This window comes from Felis catus, chromosome B3, assembly GCF_018350175.1.
Source record: "Felis catus isolate Fca126 chromosome B3, F.catus_Fca126_mat1.0, whole genome shotgun sequence".
NCBI lineage: Eukaryota > Metazoa > Chordata > Mammalia > Carnivora > Felidae > Felis > Felis catus.
In genome coordinates, this window is record NC_058373.1 from 55,447,967 (window position 1) to 55,470,357 (window position 22,391).

Below are 22,391 nucleotides of genomic sequence, written 5' to 3' on the forward strand. Positions count from 1 at the left end.
GGAGCAAGTTCCTAGGCAATCTCTGATGCAAGAAGTTTCTTACCAGCTCTGGTCCCTTCTCCAGTTAGCCTTCCGCATGAGCCTCAATGCCTCTCACTTCTCAAGCTGCCCAAGCAAGCCTTGAGCTCTGGGACCCACTCTAACACTTAGGGAGCCCATCAGAATGATGCTGACTCCTGAAAACTTAAGAAATCAGTTTTCACCCCAAGACAAATTCTGCTCAGGTTTTACAAAATACCCAGCTCAGGTAACAGTGACACAACTGGCATTGTGCCTAGAGGATACAGCGTTTCGAAAGGTTAGTTCTCTTCCTTCTACGATTTATATTCTAATTGGAGTTCTCACAACTGATTCTAACAAAAGCTGACACAGATAATTATGTCAGGACAAAGCATTTTAAAAGATGATACTCGGTGCCTACAAATAAGTTTTGGAAAGAAAGCAGAAGGAAAATGTGGCAAATGGGTAATTATATTTGGCTTCTAACCAAAAGATGTTCAGTGTATACCTTGTGTCACATAGAAATAAAACTATCTTTAGAAATAAACACTGTCAGGGGTGCCTAAGTGGTTCAGTCATTAAGGGTCTGACTTCAGCTCAGATCATGATCTCATGGCTCATGGGTTTGAACCCCAAGTCAGGTTCTGTGTGGACAGTTCAGAGCCTGGAAACTGGTTTGGATTCTGTGTCTAAGTCACGTCTCATTCCGCCTCCCCCGCTCATGCTGTCTGTCTCGCTCTCTCTCTCAAAAATAAATAAACATTAAAAAAATGAAAAAAAAAGAAATCAACACTATATTTCTATTATTCAGCCATACTGCAGTAGCCAAGGGCTAGGCAGCTATGCCAGAGTCTCATCAGAGATGCACTGGAAGCCTGAGAGGTCTAAACATACCTCCCTCTCCTCAATACCATGAACTTGGTGGGAGGGGAGGGAGGCACATTGGCATGGAGCCCATGTGGTTAACCAGCTTCTCTCTTACCTTAATCAGCATCAACTGGGTCCTTTCACTTAATTGTGCCTACTTTAGCCTAGAAAATGCAGGCTTTGCTTAGTGAAGCTCTGAAGTCACCTGAGATTAATGTTCAAACCCCCAAAAGGTGTGCTTATAAAGAGAGGACATGAAGTTATGTAAGGAAAGAGTTTGCACTTCACAATGCATGTGCAGGAAGAATAAGAGAATTCACTCCGGGTGATGACGCTAATGATACAAAGTGGAAACTGTTGTGCCCAAAAGAGAGGAAAGGGGTTCAGAAATTTGAGGATGGGGAGGGAGAAGTAGCTGTGGCTTCTGCAGCCACTTGCCAAATGCCTTTGAGCAAGGGACTCGGAAAAGTGAACGTGTTAGCATTGGCATGTGCCATTGTCCCCAAACACATGTGAGACAATGTCAGCACTTACTTCTGGCACTAAATTGAAAAAACACTTCCTCTCTTGCTGCCAGCACCATTTTTTCTTGCACTCACCCCTGGAGTTTGTCAGTTTCCATTCCAAGGAGACCCGACAATGATTCCAGGGAGACTGGCTAACATATTCCAGTGAAATTGCTGGCGGACAGCGTGAGACGGGCATGGGGATAAGTTTAGGCTGAAATGAATTAGGAAACATTTTTAAGTTACCCTTTGAAGTTTTTATTGCCTTATCATCAAACAACGTCTCTTCTTTTGCTGTATATTGATTTTTCTGAGTATGAAAAAGTGTTTCATCTCTTCTATGATAATCAAACACAGTCTCAGTTCAACGGGCACCCTCTTTTTTTTTTTTTCTGAACCGTGTTATTCCACATATCATGGAATTATCCCACACTCTCCCCTCTACAGGACCTTCAGACAGCATTAGTCTTCTTCTAATATGATTTTTCCTATCATTCCCAACAATATAACTTTTCCATGCCAAACATAGCTGCAGGGGATTATATCATTATTTGCCTTTGTTCTAGTCAAAGTAAATTTTATGGGAGCTTCCTGTCGTGGGTGCTGAGCTATGCTACTATTTGTATGCTACTATTGCCTGCCTCTCTAAGATGGCAGAAAAAAAAAATCCATGTCAACTAAAATTTAAGCCATTATATTGCCTTGGGTGGCTCAGTTGGTTAGGCATCTGACTTCAGCTCAGGTCATGATCTCACAGTTTGTGGGTTCAAGCCTCGGGTTGGGCTCTGTACTGACAGCTTGGAGCCTGGAGCCTGGTTCGGATTCTGTGTCTCCCTCTCTCTCTGCTCTTCCCCCACTCATGCTGTCTCTGTCTCTCAAAAATAAAATAAAACATTAAAAAATAAATAAATAAATAAATAAATAAATAAATAAATAAAAGTTAAGCCATTATGAATCCCATGGGGGTTTCAAACTGGAACACACTTGGGATTTTATTAGAAAGGGCAAGTATAATGCCCTTTCTAATACTCAGAGTGAACGGACTTGCAGAAGACTATTTTGTCACAATACTTCCCCTCTAGCCCCTGGCACGTTAACAAAAAGTTTATTACTTTCCCACACACTTGTATGTGTGTGTGTATATATATATATATATATATATATATATATATATATATATAGGTTTAGTGTCCATACCTGAGGGGAAAGTTGGCTTAACTCTTTCCTAGGTGGAGAAGGGGTATTAGATCCCAAGTCAGGAACCCTGGAGTCTACTCCTACAACTGCCAGTTTGGTTGGTTTCGTGACCCCAAGCACATGATAGCCTCCCTCAGTCTCAGTAGTTCATTTGTGATCTAACAATGTCTCTAGTCTCAGCAAGTTTCATTCTCAACTTTGTTTTTATAGTTTCTTAGTGCCGTTTTTCTCCATCCTTTGTTGTCCTCTGTGTTTATTGCCTGGCTATTCTGGCAATGGCCTCTTAACCTCATTGTCACAGACATTAAATTAATATCAATCTTCCTGAGGTTCAGCTCTGGGGTTGTTACTCTTTGACCCAACTCTTCCACGGCTGGCCATTGCTTCCCTGGCATTTAGGACCCCCCAGAGCAGACTAGCAACCTCCCATTCCAGAACAGTCATCAGCAATTCCTACAAGTCTTTTGTACTCCACTCTGTTTGCATTTAGGTTTTGCCATTTTACCGAATGTGCCTTGTGCCTCTTTGTATTTTCAAAGCATATCACATATTGCACTGATTTCTGTATTCATCTTACTTCCTTTACTAGATGTTAACTTCCTGAGGATAATCACTACCATTTATTGGCCAAATATTCTTTGCTATGGACTGTGAGATACTTTACATCCATTATTTTTAGATTTTCTAATAATGTAAGGTGGATATTATTATCTTTATGTTTCAGATTTTGAAGACAGAGACTCAAAAGTGGTTAAATAATGTCCTCAAGGTCACACAGCTAGCATGTGACAGCTCATGTCTAGAAAGTGTCATCTAGAAAAACACTAAATTGAATGAACCATGATGCTCACACTTGCCCAGCACATGGATGGTAGGCAAATACTGTATACACATGAATTAATGAGTGAATGATGGTGACTTTGTACCTTAAATACAGCCCCTTCACTTTAGATAACTGCCACCAGGTGGCAGTAGTTTGACACAGCCATACAGTCTGGTCTCAAAATTCACTAAATACAATAGGAGAGCCCAAAGGGACCCTGCGGATTATCTAATGACTCTCCTTACTTTATGCTAAAAAAAATTGACCAGCTATAGGTCACTTTATTTGCTCAAGATAATTTGGTCAGTAAAACAGCAGAACTTAAACTCGAGTTTAAAATTCCCAAAGCTAGTGCTTTTCTATTATACTAACTTGTATGTTTTTTCTTCAAAATTTGTAATTTATAGTCATAATATTCCCACACACATTCAATATTAAAAATATTCACTAAAATAGTAAATATAACCAAAATTAAACAAAGATATTTTTATCATAAAATTTTAAGATTTTTTCTTAAGGAAAGAAAATGTTTAAAAATGTTAAAATACAAATAATGCAAAAAGGGAACAATTACTAGCAATCCCAACAGCCAGGGATAATCATTATTTTGGTACTTTTCTACCAGAGGTTTTTAACTCATCTGTAAAATCCATTGTTGAAAACTAGGAGTGAACCAAGACATAATTTAGTAACTTGTTAATCTTTAATTTTCTCTAATATCTTACTTTCATAAAAAGTTATTACATGTTTTCCTTAGGAGACCTCTTGGATCTTTTAAAATTCTCCCAACTTAACCATGTTTAGTTGCTCATAAAGGGAAACCATTTTTAATTTCTTTCTCTCTTTTTCCTTATCCTTCAGTGAGAATTACAGTTTCATTTATGTTTCCTTTTTCTCATTCTCTTTTCAGTAAGGAAAAGAAAAAGCACTGTCAAAACAGTGTCTATAATCCATCTCCAAATAAAGAGGTGTCTTCAGCAAAAGTGATTTTATTTTCACTTTTGAGAAATGATTTCCCCCCACCTCTTTTCTCTTCTTAGAATGATGATACTAGAGGGTATTTCTCAGCTAAAAGGATTGGGTCAGTTACATAAAATAGTATATTTTACACTAATGAGCAGAGGTAAGGTGGCTTTAAATGCCTGATCAAAGATTCCACTATTGTCTTTATTAGAATGATTACATGCCAGGGTGCCTGGGTGGCTCAGTGGGTTAAGCAACCGGCTTTGGCTCAGGTCATGATCTCTTGGTTCTTGGGATTGAGCCCTGCATCAGGTTCTGCACTGACAGTGTGGAGCCTTCTTGGGATTCTCCCTCTCTCCCTCTGTCTCTGTCTCCACCTTCCACTCCTGCTTGCTCTCTCAAAATAAACTTAAAAAAAAAAGAATGATTACATGCCTCTTAGCATGGGTTTTGCATGTAAGCTCTTTCTATATTTAAGGATGCTCTGAATCTATAAATATTACTACTAATATTATCATTGAACATTGGCCCATGGCTTCTATCATTCTCTGTAATCTGCGGTTCACATGATCGACAGTCTATTACTGCTACCTTAAGGGCATGCGGTAGAGGTTATCAATAGAGACAAGAAGTTGGGGAGCAGAGTGAAGTATAAACTATTAGTACTCTCCTAACAGGGATCACTATTGGAGTTGAAGATGTGGGGAAAAGTAGAGAAATGAGAAATAGAGCCAAGAGTTACTTGGTTAAAGTGAATGGTTAAAGCAAGATGCTTCCGGAAGCTCTACTGAGAATGCTCTAAATAACAACTTGGACTCATTACTCATGTAACTAAGCCAACATATCTGAGGTCCACTAACCTCAAACTCTGATATATACACTTTACAAAACTCCAGGTGCCTACATGTTAGCCCTCTAGCCTTCCATCATTCCTCCATTGATAGGATGGAAAATGAACGTGAGTTAATAATCATTTGGTATCTCCTTCTGGGTGGGATGAAGAGGGTCCTGTAGCAGGAAATACTGTGTAGGGAAGGTGCTGTGAAACCCAAATCTTGGGCCTTGGCCTCCCTATCCACCGAAGCCATTTGCTTAAGTACTAGCTTGTGGCTTCCATTGCAACTGGCCACCATGGTAATTTAACTAACGGAGCATCAGATGTTTGTAGGAGTCTCTCTGATTATTTCTCTTCTGATGTGTGAAGTACCAAGGACAGGAGTGGATAGTGGCATCATTAGTGAGTGAGAAAGACCTGTCAAGGAAGAAGAAAACTACTTGGTCTCTGCCTGAGAAGTTACTAAACTGATAGTATAGGTAATTATTAGTCAACTTGTAGTTAATCTAAAAATCACAAGGTGCAGTCCTACATGTGAAAATGATGCTTCTCTTTGGCCACCAGTAAAAACCTTCGGTTTCCTTTCTGCTGGGAGGGGAAGAACTGGCCCTTATAAATGGACCCTTTTGTTTTCCTTTTCCTACCAACTAAATCCACGTGGTTGGGATAAAACCAAACTGATAATGAACTCAAGAACCAGCACAGTGCTTTTTTTCAGACCACCATCTGGGTGTTCTATTTTGTAGTTATTCATTATACTGGATACTTTTGTTTTATACACTTTTCTAAATGTTATATTTCACATAAAACAAAGTAAAAATGGTATAAAATACGCGAACTCTGCATATATAACACAGAATATTTGTCTCCAGTGAGCCCAACCCAACTGACTGGTAGGATATGGCTCTTTCACATGGCATATTCTTTGCTTTTTCATTAAATTTGCTGTCTTAGGGAACTTCCATGAGTCTGCCCTTATGCCACTGTAAAGAAAAAACTCAGCTTGTTTCCTTCCTATGTAGGAAAAAACCGGGTCTGCCCTCGTTTCTTCTGTTTGTCTTCTTTACTACTCAACTAAAACGCTTCACTTCTGGTCACTAGTTGTGCAGAGGCTTCTCCCTACACCAAGCAATTCTTTGTAATACCAACAGGGTGTCCTACAATTTAACTCAGCTCTGACACTAGCTACCCAGAGAGGGTCAGATCTCACAGGTTAAGGGCTCGGTTCCACAAGACTGCCCCCCGCCCCCAATACACACTTCAGATTGCCAGTTACAAGCTAAGGTTGTCACCTCTGCTGCTCACCAAATGGCTATAGATTGGAGGTTCCAGGGACCCCCCCCTCCTTCAGTTCAATTTCCTAGACATCTCACAGAATTGAGGGACACACCTTAGTTCACCAGTTTATTAAATGATATGATAAAAGATCCAGATGGAAGAGCTGAGTAGGGCAACGTATGTGGGGTCACAGAGCTTCTACGCCCTCTCCAGGTGTGCCACTCTCCCAGCACCTCCAGTGTGCACCAACCCAGAAACCCTCCCAATCTCCTATTTTTGGGATTTTATGGGGGCTTCATTATTTAGGCATGATCCATCATCAACTCCATTTTTAGCCCTTCCTCCCCTCTCAAGAGAATAGGGGTCAGGACTAAAAGTTCTAAACTTCTCACCATGACTTGGTCTTTTTAGTGACCAGCCTCCACCCAGGAGCAATCCAGGAAGCCACCCAGTCACTTCGTTTGAACAAGACAGTCATCACCCAATAGATTACAAGGGTTTCAGGAGCTCTGTGTGAGCAACCGGAATCAACGACCAATATTAGAGCAAGAGATGCACCTAGTGCTGTTATCACTTAGGAAATGACAACAGTTTAGGAACTTCATGCCAGGAATCGGGGGCAGAGACCAATATGTATTTTCTCTTATCTCACAGCTCCCATCTGCTATAGATTAAATGCACTGATCCTACCTAGTTCCAGTCGATCAAGTCACATATGACAAACCTAATTAGTTCCCTTTCTGAGTCTTTAACATCTAAGATCTGTCATACCACTAGAGACCTTCTATAGCCACCCCTCCTCCCACATTCTCCCACCCCAACACACACTTTTTCTACAAACAACACCCCACCCCGGAGATCTTCCATTTATCCCTCATGAACATGGTTCCAAGTCTCTAACTTTCAGAGTAGATTCAGATGTAAACAACTTTCCATAAGTCTGGTGCCCAAATGGAAAGACACCAGGAATGAATACACTAGAGGACTTTCATTCACCATCTCTTCCATTCTGTATTCTGTCTACCACTTGCAAGACTGAAGGTTGCACAGAACATGGGCTTCAAAGCCATAGGACCTGAGTTTTAAGAGTGGTCTTTCAGCTGAAATGTTAAGCAAGCTACTAAACATCTCTGTGCCTATATCTGCCATCTATAAAGAATGTTTTATTGGTGTGCCTGGGTAGCTCAGTTGGTTAAGCATCTGACTTTGGCTCAGATCATGATCTCACGGTTTGTGGGTGTGAGCCCCATATTGGGCTCTGTGGTGACAGCTCAGAGCCTGGGGTCTGCTTTGGATTCTGTGTCTGCCTCTCTCTCTGCCCCTCCTGCTCACAAACACACTCTCTCTCAAAAATAAGTAAACTTTAAAAAACATTTTTTTAAGTGTTTTATCTACTCTCCCACAGGTATGCCATGAGAAAAAAAAAAAAAAAAAAACAAGCAGTTTCTAAAAGTGCTTAATACAGTGAATTTTCAGTAAGTGGGAACTAACATTAACAGTGTAACTAAGACCGAATCTCTTGGCAGTCACATCATACCATTTGTTCTTACTCAACTGTTACTACGTATTGGTCAGTGTTCAGAGGACAGAATCCACTAGTTTAGCACAAGGGGATTTATTTAAATTTTATTGACTGCAGAAATAATTTATATCATGAGCCAGTATACACATGAACATATGAATATGTAATTCAAACAATGTTCACAATATTTACCCAGTTGACATGTGTTGTCCTCTGCTGTTTCTCTATTTAATTTTTAAAAATGCATTAGAGGAGTTGATTTCATGACTCACTAGTGAATTGTGACCCACAGATGGAAAATACTACATTACAGGTTACGAAATGGTCTAAAGAATCACTGGAAGGACGGAAGACACACACTCTAGCCTGTGCTTCCAAGAACGGGTCGCTGAGAGCTGCCAGCTCCAGAAGCACTCCATCTGCATGACCCACACTCACAAAATGACGTCTCATGAGCTTCCCACTAGTGCATCTGACCGGCAAAGCTGAAGTGACCCCGACAGCCCTTGTGCAAAGGGGCCTGGGCAATACAGTGCACGCCTACAAGGTTGCAAATGATGTTAAATCAAGCAAATCCACAGAATCAGCCCCCTACCTGTGATGAAATACTGCTTACTCGTATTAACTCAAAAGTACTTGGGATGGGCAAACCCAATGGCCTAAACACACACCATTACTCTACTTTTTCCCTATTAAATTGCCTATTTTCTTGGCTATACCCTATTACAGTGAGAGAAAGGTACACAACTTGTACAATTTATTTGATGGAACGAAATCAGGAAGATGAACCAACTGGAAATCCCCAGGTTGCATCTCCTTTCACAAACATAGTTCTATCCAGCCAACCGAGGCCTACCAAAAGGATGAAAGGATGATTAAAAATAAAACTAAAAAATAACCTGAGGATTCTCTTCTTCCCAATGTCACAAAGAATCTTAAGATCAAAATCACTTTTGAGAGCAATGGAGAGAAGGGATGGACAAGGAGTAACTTCAACTTCTTATATCTTTTTAGTTCACTTTGTGCAATAATTTGTATCTGTGAAAGAAGTCAAATTTATGGAATGAAAGGTACTACTTATGATTTACAAAGCAATTTAATAAGCTGAGAAGCAGCATTTAGTGAATTAAATAATACAGGGAGTTTTGGATCTGTAATTGATATACATTCCATTAAAAAAAAGAAACACTTTGTATTAGGTCACCACACAGATTTAGACAACATTCAAATGTATAAAAACACAAGCAAGTAAGTTCCTTTGTGACCCCAACTGAGGTATCTTTTCCTTAATTAATCGTAAGACAACCAGTTTTAGTAGCTAACACTAATAAGTTTACAAAACTATAAAACACCAAAACACCTTAAGCAAAGACTCTTTATTTTTTTAAGAAAAGTATGTTTTCTCATTTTCTATTCTTGGCATAAGTTTTAATTCTTCCCAGTAGAACCAAAACCTCCTGAACCCCTTTCAGTGTCATCCAAAACCTGAAAAGACATAAAGGTGGTGTTCAGGTGGTTAATTTCAGACCCTGTTTCGGTTCTCTCTAGCTCCTAATCTGTAAAAATTCTTTATTCCAGCTGTATCATACTTTCAAAAAGGAGATTACAGAAAGAAAATTAAATTTTAAAAAAGCTCCATAAATAAAATATTGGGCAACTTTCAAAATAGCTAGAGAAATAGAATTTTAGAGTATATTTAAATGATGTATTATCCAAAGCCACAAAAAACATTTCAAGAAATTCTACGATTTTAATTTTGCTTAAAATAGGACTATTGTATGTGCTATTATTTAGTTTCAAATAGCATATGAAATGCTTGAAATTGTAGTTTTCCCTTCACTGAAGACGGTACATCAGTTATTCCCAACTCGGCTTTTATGACACTTACCTGAACTTCCTCTATTTCTGGATAAAAAATCCGTTCACAAATGAGCTGTGCAATTCGATCACCCTTTTTGACTTCAAAAGAAGAAAGAGTTTATTACTGATATTTTATTGACACATTCTATCTTGCCTTAGAGGAGTAAGCATGTGTTATTTAGACACTCCTAACTCTGAAAACTCACATTCATGTGATTGTATGTAGTTAACGTACCTTCAAACTTTTCTTTGCCAAAATTAAATAGTACAACACCCACATTTCCTCTATAATCTTCATCTATGACGCCAGCTAAGGAAAAGAAAAACAGCATTAGCATGGTTTTTATGCTACCAAAACACTGAGGGCGTACGATGACCTCAAAATCACTTTTCTGTAGCTGTGAGGTCTTTAGCCTTGCAAATGGGTAAGTGACTCTTGCTCTGGAACTATGTAAAGTCTCAAAACTAAAAAATGATATTACTAAAATGCAAATACATAGAATTCATAAAACGGCCCTGATTTTCCAACCTGTCACCCTTACAAGTGGTGACCATTTCCTATTCTAAACTGGGAATAGGGACTTAGCATCTCAGATAGGTCATCCTGAATTGCTCACTCCAAAACCACTGTTCTTCTGCTGCACACCTGCTAAAAAGACTAGGAGAAAATAATGATTGGGTTGCAAAGGCTTTTTCTGGTAGCAGCTTCCCACTAATATCCAGATTGAAATGTGATTGAGTCATAAATAAAAAATGTCAAGAAGCCTGAAGATCTGCTGTGGAAGAAGTCAAGGCTGACACACTGTTAAGTGGCAGTCTAGCAAATATCAGAACAGTCATTTTTGCAATAAAAATGGAGGTGAACCTTTCCTTTTAATGTGAGCTACCATCCTTTCTTAGAGCGTGATCTCTCAGAAGACATTAGCACATAAGCTTAATAACAAGTACACTTTTATGTGAAACCATGCGTCATCAGTACCTGTTTGAGATTATAAACACAAGGACAGCAAATCTTTGCAGGAGAGAAACTTGCATCAGGGCCCTGCCTTGGCCCAGAGAGGTACATTTCTCAAGCTTGTTAGCATTTCAGTTTGGGTCAAGAATTTAAAACATTTCCATAAACACAAGCACAGATCATACAGGTGCACCAGGACTTCCCATTTCCTCTTTTAATATTAAGACAGAATTCACAACTCAACGGTTTTCAGTGTATTCAGAATTGTGCAACCATCACCACAATTTTGGGGACTGTTTTCTTTACCCCAAAATAAAATCCCCTACCTTTTAGAAGTCACTTCTCTTCCTCTTACCTCTACCCACCTTCCCACCCCACCCCCTGCCAATTTCCTTTTATATATGTTCATTCTTTCCCCTCTGTTTGGAAAATGATAGGACTCATGTGATCCTAATTAAATCCTAATTACTAGTAACACCCTCCTCCTAAACAAACAAACAAACAAAATCCTCAAAGGAAAAAAAACCAGGAATGTACCTCAATGGGTATTAATATTGGTTGGCCAGACTCATAATTATTTGAAAGTAAACTGAAAAAAAAATTTTAAGAACAAGGTTAAGCATTCCCTTTCAATTTTCTCAAAGAGTGGTGGGGGGGGGGGGGGGCAAATTTTTAAAAAAGTTCCAGAACGGGGAAAACTACTCAGATTTTTCCAGTGGATTACCGTTGAAGTTTAAATGAATCCCTGTGTTTTATGAATGAAAGTGAATTTAAGCATTCTTAAAAGTTCCTGACACAACACTTTTAAGAGTTTGAATTAAAGTAAATTTTTAACAGTGGGAAGAGTGAGTATGAAAGGAACAGAAAGGCAGAAGTGGTTCATATCATGTCTAGACTGAAGGAAACAGTCTATTCTTTTCTAGTTGTACAGAAACAAATTCAAAGACTAATTCAAAGAATACTGAAGCCTGTCTTCTTTCCCCACTGCCACCTGACCATTAAATTAGTCCTTAATATGTACTGAAAGAATTGACAGAAAGATGGGACCAGCTGTTTTCTAGATTATTAATATGCGGAAAGTTCTGGCTGTAGAGAACAACGTGGATCAGATTCAGTGTAGAAAGCCCTGCAGAAACCATGCTGTTCCATGCTGGAACAGATGACTCCAGAAGGCCATGTAATCTCCAAGTTAGAGATCTGAGCAGTCTAGTACTCACTTATCTAGAAAAGGTTCAAGGAAGACAATGGGGACCAATTTCTGAACTCTTGGTTTCTACTTTATAAGAAAAATTTTACATTACCCAAATAGTACACGTACATAGAAAGTAAAAGCTAATAATGTTCCTCTACCCTCCTTCAGGGAGCCAATGTTACAGTAAGAGATTCTATGTATTACTTTCTTTTTTTCCACTTAAAATATCAGACATCCTTTGCAATTAATATATAAATAGGAATCTTAGTTGTTCTTGAAAAAAATTTTTTAATCTTTATTTATTTTTGAGAGAGAGAGACAGAGTGTGAGCAGGGGAGGGGCAGAGAGAGAGGGAGACACAGAATCCGAAGCAGGTTCCAGACTCTGAGCTGTCAGCATAGAGCCCGACGTGGGGCCCGAACCCACGAACCATGAGATCATGACCTGAGCCGAAATCGGGACGTTCAACAGACTCAGCCACCCAGCTGAGCCACCCAGACTCAGCACCCCTTAGTCATTCTTTTTAAATCCGAGATATGGAAATACAGTACCATTATCCCTGTGTAATTATTCTCTTACATGCTATCACTCAGGTTGCTTTTGCATTTTTGCTATAATAGACAAAGCAGTCCTTTACAGATGTCCTTGTGTATTCGTGATTTTCAATCTCATCAAAAACTTTCCGAAAAGTACTTTCCTGATCAAAGGGTGTGTACACTTTAAATTTTAGTGGATATTTCTGGATAACTTTGTGAAAAAGGTGTAGCAATTCAAACTTCTATCAGCAATATTTAAGAATGCCCATTTCCAAAGTCCTTGGTAGTACCAGATGGCAGCAATCTTAAAAAAAAAAAAAAAATTCTGGCCAATGTGATGAGTGAAAAACAGTATCTCCTGGCTTTACTGTGCATTTCCCTGATGACTAGTGAGGCTAGAATTTTTTCTCTGCATATTTGTTGCACATATGTATGTCCTCTTCTATATTTTGTTTACGATTTTTTTCCTTATTTGTTTGGGCATTTAAATTCTTTTTCCTGTGGCCTGCAAGCATTTGTTTTTACTTTCTGGTATCTTCTACCATACAAAAACACTCCCTTTTTGTAAAGTCCTTTGCCATTTATCTATAAAGTAATCCGAATCAGACTCATATGGTTGAATGTCTTGAATTCTGCAAAGCCAGGTATCTACCAAGGTTTTATGCTTGGCACACAAAAATGTGAAAAGCCCTTTAACTCACTAAAAGAAATGAAGTCGTTTGAAGTCAATTAAAATGTATGGCAGGAAAAAAAAGTGCCCTCAATTAATACTTTTTTGTTTTTTAGCATGAATGCTAATAGTACGAAAAATCCAATAGTTCCAAGTTTATGTATTACTCAAAGACAATTTGACCTTCAAGAAAAACCCAAGACATTCTCTTTCTACATAAGGAACATAAGCATCAGGGATATTTCTCTTCATGAGAAAGCAAAAAGTATTTTGAAGTTATCACTGGAAAAATCATACATTGGAACTGGCAGGGTAATTAACTGACTTCAGGCAAAAGTTTTACTGTGTCAAGACTTTGGCATGTCATTTGTTGGAAACCTTTAGTGAAAACTACCCACACCTACCAGATGTGGATTCTGAACAGAATCCTGCATACTCAACTTTTCCCTTTGACCCTTATTTACAGCCTGGGATTTCTAACAACATCTCTCTTTTGAAACAAAAATGGTGGCCAACGATGATAAACCTGTGCCTAAGAAACATTTTTAAGACACTCTGCATCCAAGAACACACCACAATGTGATTTTAGGAATAATACCACACCAACCACCAGGCAAACTAACTTTCCATTTCTTTTACATGAATTTTTTTTCAGGAGGTTGTTTTAAACAGCAAAAATGAGTAACAAAGTCAGAAAGAAAAAAAAAAGCTGCCCCATTTAAAAAAAAAAAAATCCGTGAATTCTCTAAGGGACAAGAAATATAGCTTCTGGGGTCTAATACGTGCCAAGCAGTGTTAGATGCTTTACATGTATTCTCCTTTAATCCTCCCATCCTTCTGAGGCAGGCACACTAATTTCCATTTTATGGAAGAGGAAACTGAGGCTCAGAAAAGTAGTAACTAGCCAGTTAATGACAAAGCTGGGACCCAAATCAAGTTGTTACTCCAAAGCCCATGTTCCTTTCACAACCCTTTGAAATTTCTTTAAAAATATATCCAATCTTTTATATCCTAAAGTTATAGTCCTCAATTACCATACTTGATGTTATAAAAGTATTTTTGGAAAGCAAGCATAACCGAGTCCAGGCAATTCTCAACCCGAGTGGGCTGTCCATTCTCGCTGTCTGTGCCAAACTTGGCTCCTTTTCAGTCGCTAAGAAAGGACTACTTTGAGGATTCTGTCTTGCCTCACAGCACCACCTAGTGACACCAAGGGCAGACAGAGAGACGGCCCAGGGACAGTACTCATTCCCTACTTAAGGCCTGCAGTGCAGGTAACAGTGACTTTATTCAGCACAGTGCTTGGTTGGTGCAGGGATGGGGTGAGGTGAAACCCAGCATTGAATTGCAGTGTAAAGAACAGAGGGAGTGTAGGGGCGCCTGGGTGGTTCAGTCACCCAGTGGAGTGTCCCACTCCTGATTTTGGCTCAAGTCTCAGGTGGTGACCTCAGGGCCATGGAGGTGGAGGGTGGCGTGGAGCCTGCTTAAGATTTTTTTCTGCTTCTCCCTTGCCCCAGCTCCCCGTGTACTTTCTCCCTCTCTCAAAAAAAAAAAAAGAAAAGAAAAGAAAAGGAAAGGAAAGGAAAGGAAAGGAAAGGAAAGAAAAGAAAAGAAAAGAAAAGAAAAGAAAAGAAAAGAAAAGAAAAGAAAGAAAAGAAAAGAAAAGAAAAGAAAAGAAAAGAAAAGAAAAGAAAAGAAAAGAAAAGAAAAGAAAAGAAAAGAAAAGAAAAGAAAAGAAAAGAAAAAAGAAAAGAACAGACGGATTAAAGGATTGGAACCATGGATGAAGATTCCAGTGTTCAACATGTCAACTTGGGCTCATCTCTGAGACAGTTCTTCATCTGTTAAAAAGTAGCTTTGTAAAAATGGAGGTGTTTAGAGAATGAGGCATACCCACTTCTTGGAGGGAGAAGACGTCTAGTTAGGTGAAGCACTCGGCTCATAATGATGGGAATTAAAGTCAGAACAAAGGTCAGAATTTCCCTATGGTGAGGGGTGGTTAGGGAACCTACAGCAAGAGGACAGCACAGACTGGGGGCTCTTCATGAAAGGGGCTCCATGACGAAGTTGTTGGCTTTGGGAGACCTGAGTAAGGCTTGATTATAAGGGAAATCAGAGCCACTGAGGACTTGTTTGACAAGAAACATGGAAAGGGAAGCATAGCGTTTTCTCTTCTCACGCAGGGAAAGATTTTCTTTTTATATTTTGCCAAACAGGGATGGTTCTCTCATGCAAGTTAAAAAATTTCTAACAAGATTGACCTGCATTTTCTATAACTTTGGCTTAAAGAATTTCCTTCTTTTTTAAAAATTTTTTAAGTATTTATTTATTTTTGAGAGACAGAGAGAGAGAGAGTGTGTGTACAAGCAGAGGAGGGGCAGAGAGGGAAAGACAGAGAATCCAAAGTGGGCTCTGTGCTGACAGCAGAGCCCTATGTGGGGCTTGAACTCTTGAACTGCAAGGTCATGTCCCAAGTCAGATGCTTAACCGACTGAGCCACCCAGGCGCCCCTTGCTTAAAGAATTTAGTAATTACTGCTTAAGTATTTTTTTTAATTATTTAAGCAAAACATAATTGCTTTAAAATGACATAAAAGCTTTTCCTACCTTTCTAAAACTAACTTTCTTCCAAGAATGGAGTCATTTTTGGACTAAATGCAGATTATCACTAAGCCAAGGCAAAAATCCTATCCATCAGATAATGTCTAGTTAGCCTATTAGTAAAATAACATGTATTTCACATACTGATCATTTAAAATTAGATATAATCAAATAATACTTGAAACTACCTCATAATTTGAGAGATGGAAATTTCTAAAAAGGCAAAACACAACAAAATTCATTTCCTTTTGTTGAAGATAAAAATAAGACCTGTCTTTTAATTACTACCTCTTAAGCAAAGGCAAAGTGAATACATACACATATTTACAGAAGGAAAACGTAAACACATTACCTCCTACATCTATGAAGTGTTTCGCAGCCAGGCCAGAACGGGGAGCTAAAAAAGAAAAAGAAAAACAAAGAAAAGGAGAAGTTGGCTACTTTAAGGCACGTCACTCTCCTCCCCTAGAACATCTACATCTTAACTTTAGCAGATGGTCCTGGATTAAAGAATATATTTATTATACTGTGTTAAAGGAGGAAAGTGTAGAGAAACCTGACACAGTTTAATTCAAAAGCTGCTTAAACCACTCCCACAGGACTTGGGGCCACAGAGGATGTGGAGAAGGTGTGGCAGTGAAGCCTTGGGCTGCTGGGGTAGACTGAGAGGTGAGCAAGCCGAGGCGACTCTTTTAAGAAGTCTGGCCACAAAGGGAGGACTGTGGCTGGCAGGGACACAGGACTGTGGAAGGAGACTTGTTTTCAGATGGGAGGTCTGGGCATATAGTAGTAGAGATGGGAAGAGGGCAAAGGAGGGGGTGGGGTGAAACAGGCATCAACTTAACCAACCAGTGGCAAAGCCTAGCCTAGAACTTGGGAATCCCACTCATGATGCAAATGCCAAACGACCCATCTGTATAAACAAATGAACCAGAGGAAGAGAAAAGGCCTGGTATCAGTCAAGCAAACTGTCAAAAAAACAAACCTTAAAAACTCATTCCCACTATGCTTTTTATTCTTAAAATGAAAACATAAAAAGCTAACATTATACCTTATACTTGCTGACTTGAGCAACAGGCCTATCGTTAATTATTCTAGCTTCTAGTTTTCTGTTCGAGAATACTTCAATCAGGCACTTTGTCAATAAATGCTGCCTCTTCCTGCTTTTCCTTTTATTTCATTCCATCTCCCTGATCTCCCCTCTCCCCACCACAAATATTCTCAAAATGCAGTCAAATACTGCCAAAAGGAGATGAAAAAAGAACCTATCTCGTGATTCTTTTAAAGGCGGAAGTATTAGCAGTTCTCACACTCATGGCTAACAAGATGGTGGTAGTCCAGCCCCTTCCCCACCACAGTTCCATTTGTGCCTTTAGGTTTACTCTGAAGTTAAGTTACTCTTGAAGAAAGTTTTGAACTCTCCAGTGACGGGTGATTTGCTTTCCATTTTGTCATAGCTCCTCCTGCTATAAGGCATACCCTCTAGTGCCCTGAAGGGTATCTCTTGACAGTAATACACCCCATGGGAGGACACCCAAAGGGGGAAAAGGCTAAATAAATGGTCTGACAGACTCTGGAGTGAGCAGAAGCCAGAAGTTTTACTTAGCCTTATAATGCCATGTGCCATTAACCCCAGCCTGCCTCTTTCCTTACATAACAAATATTAGCCATTCTCATTACCGTCTTCACATGTGACCTCATATACAATCTGATCTTTGGTGGGGGAGCTCCAGTTAAAAATCAGCTATATTTTCAGTTTCTCAGTGAGGAGCTGAGAGAACACACTCCTGGGCCAATGTGAGCCTCCTAAAAGCTCAAGGAATCAGAAAAAGAGGGAGGCAAAAAGCAGATAATTACATGAAATCTAAAGTTTCCAAATGGCTGCACTTGCCATTATAGTTTGCACTGCTTTATTTTAGGACACATGCCAAACAATATCCATTCCCTCACTTATACCCTAAATGGAACTAAGATAAAGGAACGGATCATAAAGGAAGAGCTTGACAAATAGTTACCTGTGTCTTAAATCACTTACCTACTCTTCCATAGCACCCAGAAGGAAGAGCTATCTGAATGTCTGTTTTCACAAGGACTTTTTCCATAGGTGGTACTGTATAATCATAGGCACTAGGAAAATAATGAAAGAAAGTAACCAGTATTTATTCGTAAAAGTGTTTCTATACGCTCTTCCTTGTGACTAAGTATATAGAATTGCTTTAAATATATTTCATAAAACAATCACAAAATTCGTGCAATCTTACATTTCAGTAACCAGTCTAAGAGTTCAGTACTCGAAGTTTCCAGTTCATATAAAAAAAAGCTTATGAAGAAGATAGTGGTAGACATTCTCCTTTAGTCCATCATGAAAATTGTGCTACCTTTAGATATAGTCATTCTGGCAAATATTTTGGTTTAAGAGGTATCAACATGTAATTTTGTTGTCCCCTGAACAAAATTTTGCTGGGAAACTGAAATACGTATTAGCAGGAGGGGGTGGAAAGGCACACTTTTAAAAGTTGTATGCTTCACTAATGCGATATAAAAAGAGGAAGATAGGGGTGTTCACGTGGCTCAGTCAGTTAAGCATTGAACTCTTGATTTCAGCTTGGGTCATGATCTCACAGTTCCTGAGTTCGAGCTCCACATCAGGCTCTGAGCTGACAGCTTAGGGCCTGCTTGGGGTTCTCTCTCTCCCTCTCTCTCTCTCTCTGCACCTTCCTGCCCACCCCCCCTCCCCCAATCATGCTTGAGCACTCGCTCTCTCTCTCTCTCTCAAAACTAAATAAATAGGGGCGCCTGGGTGGCTCAGTCGGTTAAGCGTCCGACTTCGGCTCAGGTCACGATCTCATGGTCCATGAGTTCGAGCCCCGCGTCGGGCTCTGTGCTGACAGCTCAGAGCCTGGAGCCTGCTTTGGATTCTGTGTCTCCCTCTCTCTCTCTGCTCCTCCCCGGTTCATGCTCTGTCTCTCTCTGTCTCAAAAATTAAAAAAACATTTAAAAATACATAAATAAATAAACTTTAAAAAAAAAAAAAAAGCTGTGTTGCATCTGTTCTGCTAGCCTTGGTAGTTAACCAAGCTTACCAAGCTGAAGCCTTGAACCTCACAGGTTGGGGACAGAGCTGATCACTGTCAATAGGCCCTGGAGAAGGACACTGCTGAGAACCCAATATTCTAAGATCCACCCATCAAATGCTGCTACTATTGCTCTTACTGCTCTTTCTTGATAGAAATTTAAGAGATTTTACAATGAGCAGAACTGTTAAGTTACTTTGGAGACCTTAGTGAAAACTAGTAAAGCAGTATTAACATTTTCACTTCTTTCATTGGAATTTCCTCTTTCCATAGTTCAGCCCTAATTTATTAAAGAGGGAAGTTATTTCCATGTCTATCTCAGTATACAGTCATCTCTATTCATTAGGAGGATGTTAAAGTATCTTAAATCAACATCTCTCATTTGACTCACAACAGTGCCCAGACATGATGCAGTCAAACTACATCACTCCACGTTTAGCCACGAAAACTAAGGGTCTGACCACATCCCTTTCAGCTCTAACAGACTATACCTCACCTTCCTTTTTCTATTGTCACACACTCCTTTCTCCCCTCCTCCTGTGCTTATGACTGAGACCAGTAGTTCTCACATTAGAACTACCCGGCATGCTTTAAAGTAAATCCTAAGGATTTAGTCCTGTATTAAACACCCATAACCCCCAGTATCACTTTTCACCTACCTTAACGGTTCTAAGAACTGGGCACAGTAGTCAAGGGAAAAAAGCACTGAATTAAGGGTCAAAAATTTTATTACATTCAAGCCCTTGAGCAATCAGTTCAGCTCTCCACAAACTCCCTCATCTGTAAAAAAGTAACACTTATCTACTTCAGGAGTGTCCCGAGGATTCAATAAAAGTGCCCACACGTAAAGGCTTTAGTAGAGGGAAAAGGTGCTGAACAAAGCAAAGGGTGGTAGGTAGTATTACTGACATTCCCATTGCTTTTCTGATTTGTACCCTTGTGACATTCCCAGTCCTTGGGCAGAACTTAAATACGGACATACAGAAAAATTTTACAAATCCTTTAAGGCAGAAGCATCGTTCATGAATCCTCCTCATGTATTTTCATACTCAGCACCTAGACTTCCACCTTAGCTTCTCTTCCTGTTGCCCACTGCATCACCCTCAGGCCACTCCTTGAAGGCCAAGGTGGGCCTTATTCATTGCTACCTTCCACCAGGAAAGGGTAAAATAAATGTTGCAAAACAAATGATGCCTTGGTGGACATTTACATGTAGTTACCATTCTGCATGCTTATCCCAAATCCTTATTGAATTTATGCTAAAGAGGAAAACTAACATTTTCAACAGTAAAAAAAAAAAGACTGAAATCCTACATAAATGCAAAAGGAGTTTGTTTTTCTAATCTGTTAAGTGAAAGTTTCAAGCTGTAGCAGCAGATGGCAAGAATATAAGCTAACCTGAGAACTCTGCAACTCCAGGCCTGCACCTTCTCTGCGTGGGGTAGGGATGCCACGTGCAGAAGGCGGCGGGAAATCCCCACTCACCTGTACAGGTCGTAGCCCGCGGCCCGCGCGGACCCCTTGCTCGGGGCGGTGGCGTGCTCCGAGAGCCGGACAAAGCGGAGCCGCATGGCGTCCTCCGCAGGCCGAGCCCGCTTGCTGGGGGAGATGGTGGGTGTCGCTTCAGAGCAGGGCATGGCAGAGCAGAACGAGAGAAAAGAGGGAACAAGTGGACTCAGAATGAGTCCTGCCGCCAAAAATGTAAATCTCCCGCCAACAACTCCTCGCCCCGCCCACCGACCCCCGGACGAGCCCACAGTTCTGGCTGAGAGGGGAGGCGAGATTTAAACCCTTCTTGGAAAGCGGATTTGGGAAACTACTGCGCCTTTTCAAGCTTTTCCAACTCAGCGCACGGGTCCATCCTGCGCGGGGACGGCCTCGGTGGCTTCCCGCACACACAACAGGAAGGAAGCATTTCCCTAGGGGCTGCTCAGGCTCCCACACCGCTCAGACCACCGCGGCTTGCTCGGGGCCCGCCCGCTGGTCTCCTCATCTCCCTCCTCCTCCTGCTCCTCCTCCTCCTCCTCCCCCAACCTGGGCGGCCCTGGGGAGGGGCGGCCGGGCTCCCAGCCTCCCCACTCCCTGCAAGGGGTGTCCTGTCAGTCTGGGCCCCGACATTACTGGCGCCGCGGCAGCCCCGACTCAGGCTGCGAGTGCTGGACAGCGGCCGGGGCGGCCCCGCGGCCTCTGCTCTCGGCGCTGCGCTGCGCGCGTCTTTAAACACTGAGCGCAGCAAACACGGAAAGAAATGGTAGCCGAGAGCCGGGCGAGGGCAGACGGGAGTCATTTGCCCCGAAGTTTGGGCGCTGGTTGGCTGGCCCGCTCCCGCAGGCGCTCTCCGGGTCTGCACCCTAAAGATACGTCCGGGTAAAATGACCTCGGAAGCAGTAACCGCCGCCGCCGTCTGACGAAGACGCAAGGAGGCGGCGCATGGACCGCCCTCGGGCTGGCGCAGGCTCTGGGCCCCCGGGAACGAGGTCTCCGCCTGCCTCCTTGGACCCTCATCTTTTTTGTGGTCTCTGTTTTCCAAGGCTATCCGCGAGGCTCGGGGCCTGGGCCCTGCGCGCTGTTGAGTTACCTGGGGCGGCGCCCCCCGAGGCCATGGCTCCGCAGGTTCTAATCTCAGGGGTCCCCAAAGCAACGGAACCTCACCACCGTGCAGATGACGGTCGCTGAGTTCAGTGCTACGTCCCAGGCCATAGGCCAGGCAGCGTGTTCCATTCCTTACAGTACCCACAGTGCATGGCGTGTTGTTTACCCTTCAAGGGGGCGGGGGCAAGCATCTCAGGATGATCCCAAGGATAACTCAGTTGAAATCCTAGCACTGTTTCATATGACCCCACAGAAACACAGAGGGGGGACCCCAGTGCCTGGGATTCGAACGAAGATCCTGGGCTACCCTGGAATAATTTACAATGGGGATGAGGAAATAACTTTCTAGATAATTGTAAATTGACTTTTCTAGGATATAAATATCTCTAGTTATTTCCAGAACTGATGCAAAAATCTGAAAACTAAAATGAAACGCACCTTGTCAAGATAAACGCAAACAATAGGTCAGTTTTAGAAAAATGACAGAAACGTTAGGGTATTGTTGAGGAAGTTTCCAGACTTCCCTGCTGTGCCTTTCCTTATTGGCCCCACCTCTGCAGTCTCTTACTGGTTCCATTTAAATGTTGGAATTCCTCCGGATGAAGTTATGGATTATACTCCACACTCTCTTCTCTTGCCTTTAAACATCTACCACTTAAAGACTCCCCAAACTGATATCTATAGCAACATGATATGGGTCCTGCTACTTCTCTAACCTCATCTAGAGCCATCATCCTGCTCACCTCTGGTGCTTCTGGCCACAGTGGCTTTCTAACCGTTTCTAGACCCACCAGACTTACTGCCTGGGAGTCTATACACACCCGTCCTTAGTTTATGTTTCATGTGTTTCCAGTCTCAGCTCATCTCAGAAGGGCTATTTCTGTTAAGGGAAGTCCCTCACCACCATTTTCTATCACAATA

At 41.1% G+C, this 22,391-nt stretch overlaps 1 protein-coding gene across 5 annotated transcripts; it reads right to left on the reverse strand.

Annotated features, from left to right (window-relative positions):
* Positions 1–9,352: 9,352 nt before the first annotated feature.
* DUT (deoxyuridine triphosphatase) lies at positions 9,353–21,604 on the reverse strand. 5 transcript variants are annotated; one of them, XM_006932540.5, is made up of 7 exons: positions 21,457–21,604; positions 20,364–20,499; positions 17,840–17,931; positions 16,157–16,201; positions 10,087–10,161; positions 9,880–9,950; positions 9,353–9,476 (listed from the first exon to the last, which is right to left on the reverse strand). In XM_006932540.5, exons 1-7 carry the CDS (start codon positions 21,479–21,481, stop codon positions 9,420–9,422), a joined length of 501 nt encoding a protein of 166 aa, XP_006932602.2. In that variant the 5' UTR covers positions 21,482–21,604; the 3' UTR covers positions 9,353–9,419. The 5 variants fall into 5 exon arrangements, with proteins under 5 accessions (XP_006932602.2, XP_019688038.2, XP_044915296.1 ...); XM_019832479.3 differs by having other exon boundaries at positions 20,364–20,565; positions 21,457–21,597; XM_045059361.1 differs by lacking the exon at positions 21,457–21,604 and adding an exon at positions 20,913–21,447.
* Positions 21,605–22,391: the final 787 nt, after the last annotated feature.

Bases quoted from the DNA above. Each gene is read 5' to 3' on its own strand.
- DUT (XM_045059361.1), bottom strand. From the start codon at position 21,165: ATGACTCCCGTCTGCCCTCGCCCGGCTCTCGGCTACCATTTCTTTCCG. The intron at 16,202-17,839 runs GTAAGTGATTTA...TTTCTTTTTTAG, and splicing joins TGGGTGCTATGGAAGAGTAG to CTCCCCGTTCTGGCCTGGCT. The intron at 9,477-9,879 runs GTAAGTGTCATA...ATGTCTTTTCAG, and splicing joins CAGAAATAGAGGAAGTTCAG to GTTTTGGATGACACTGAAAG.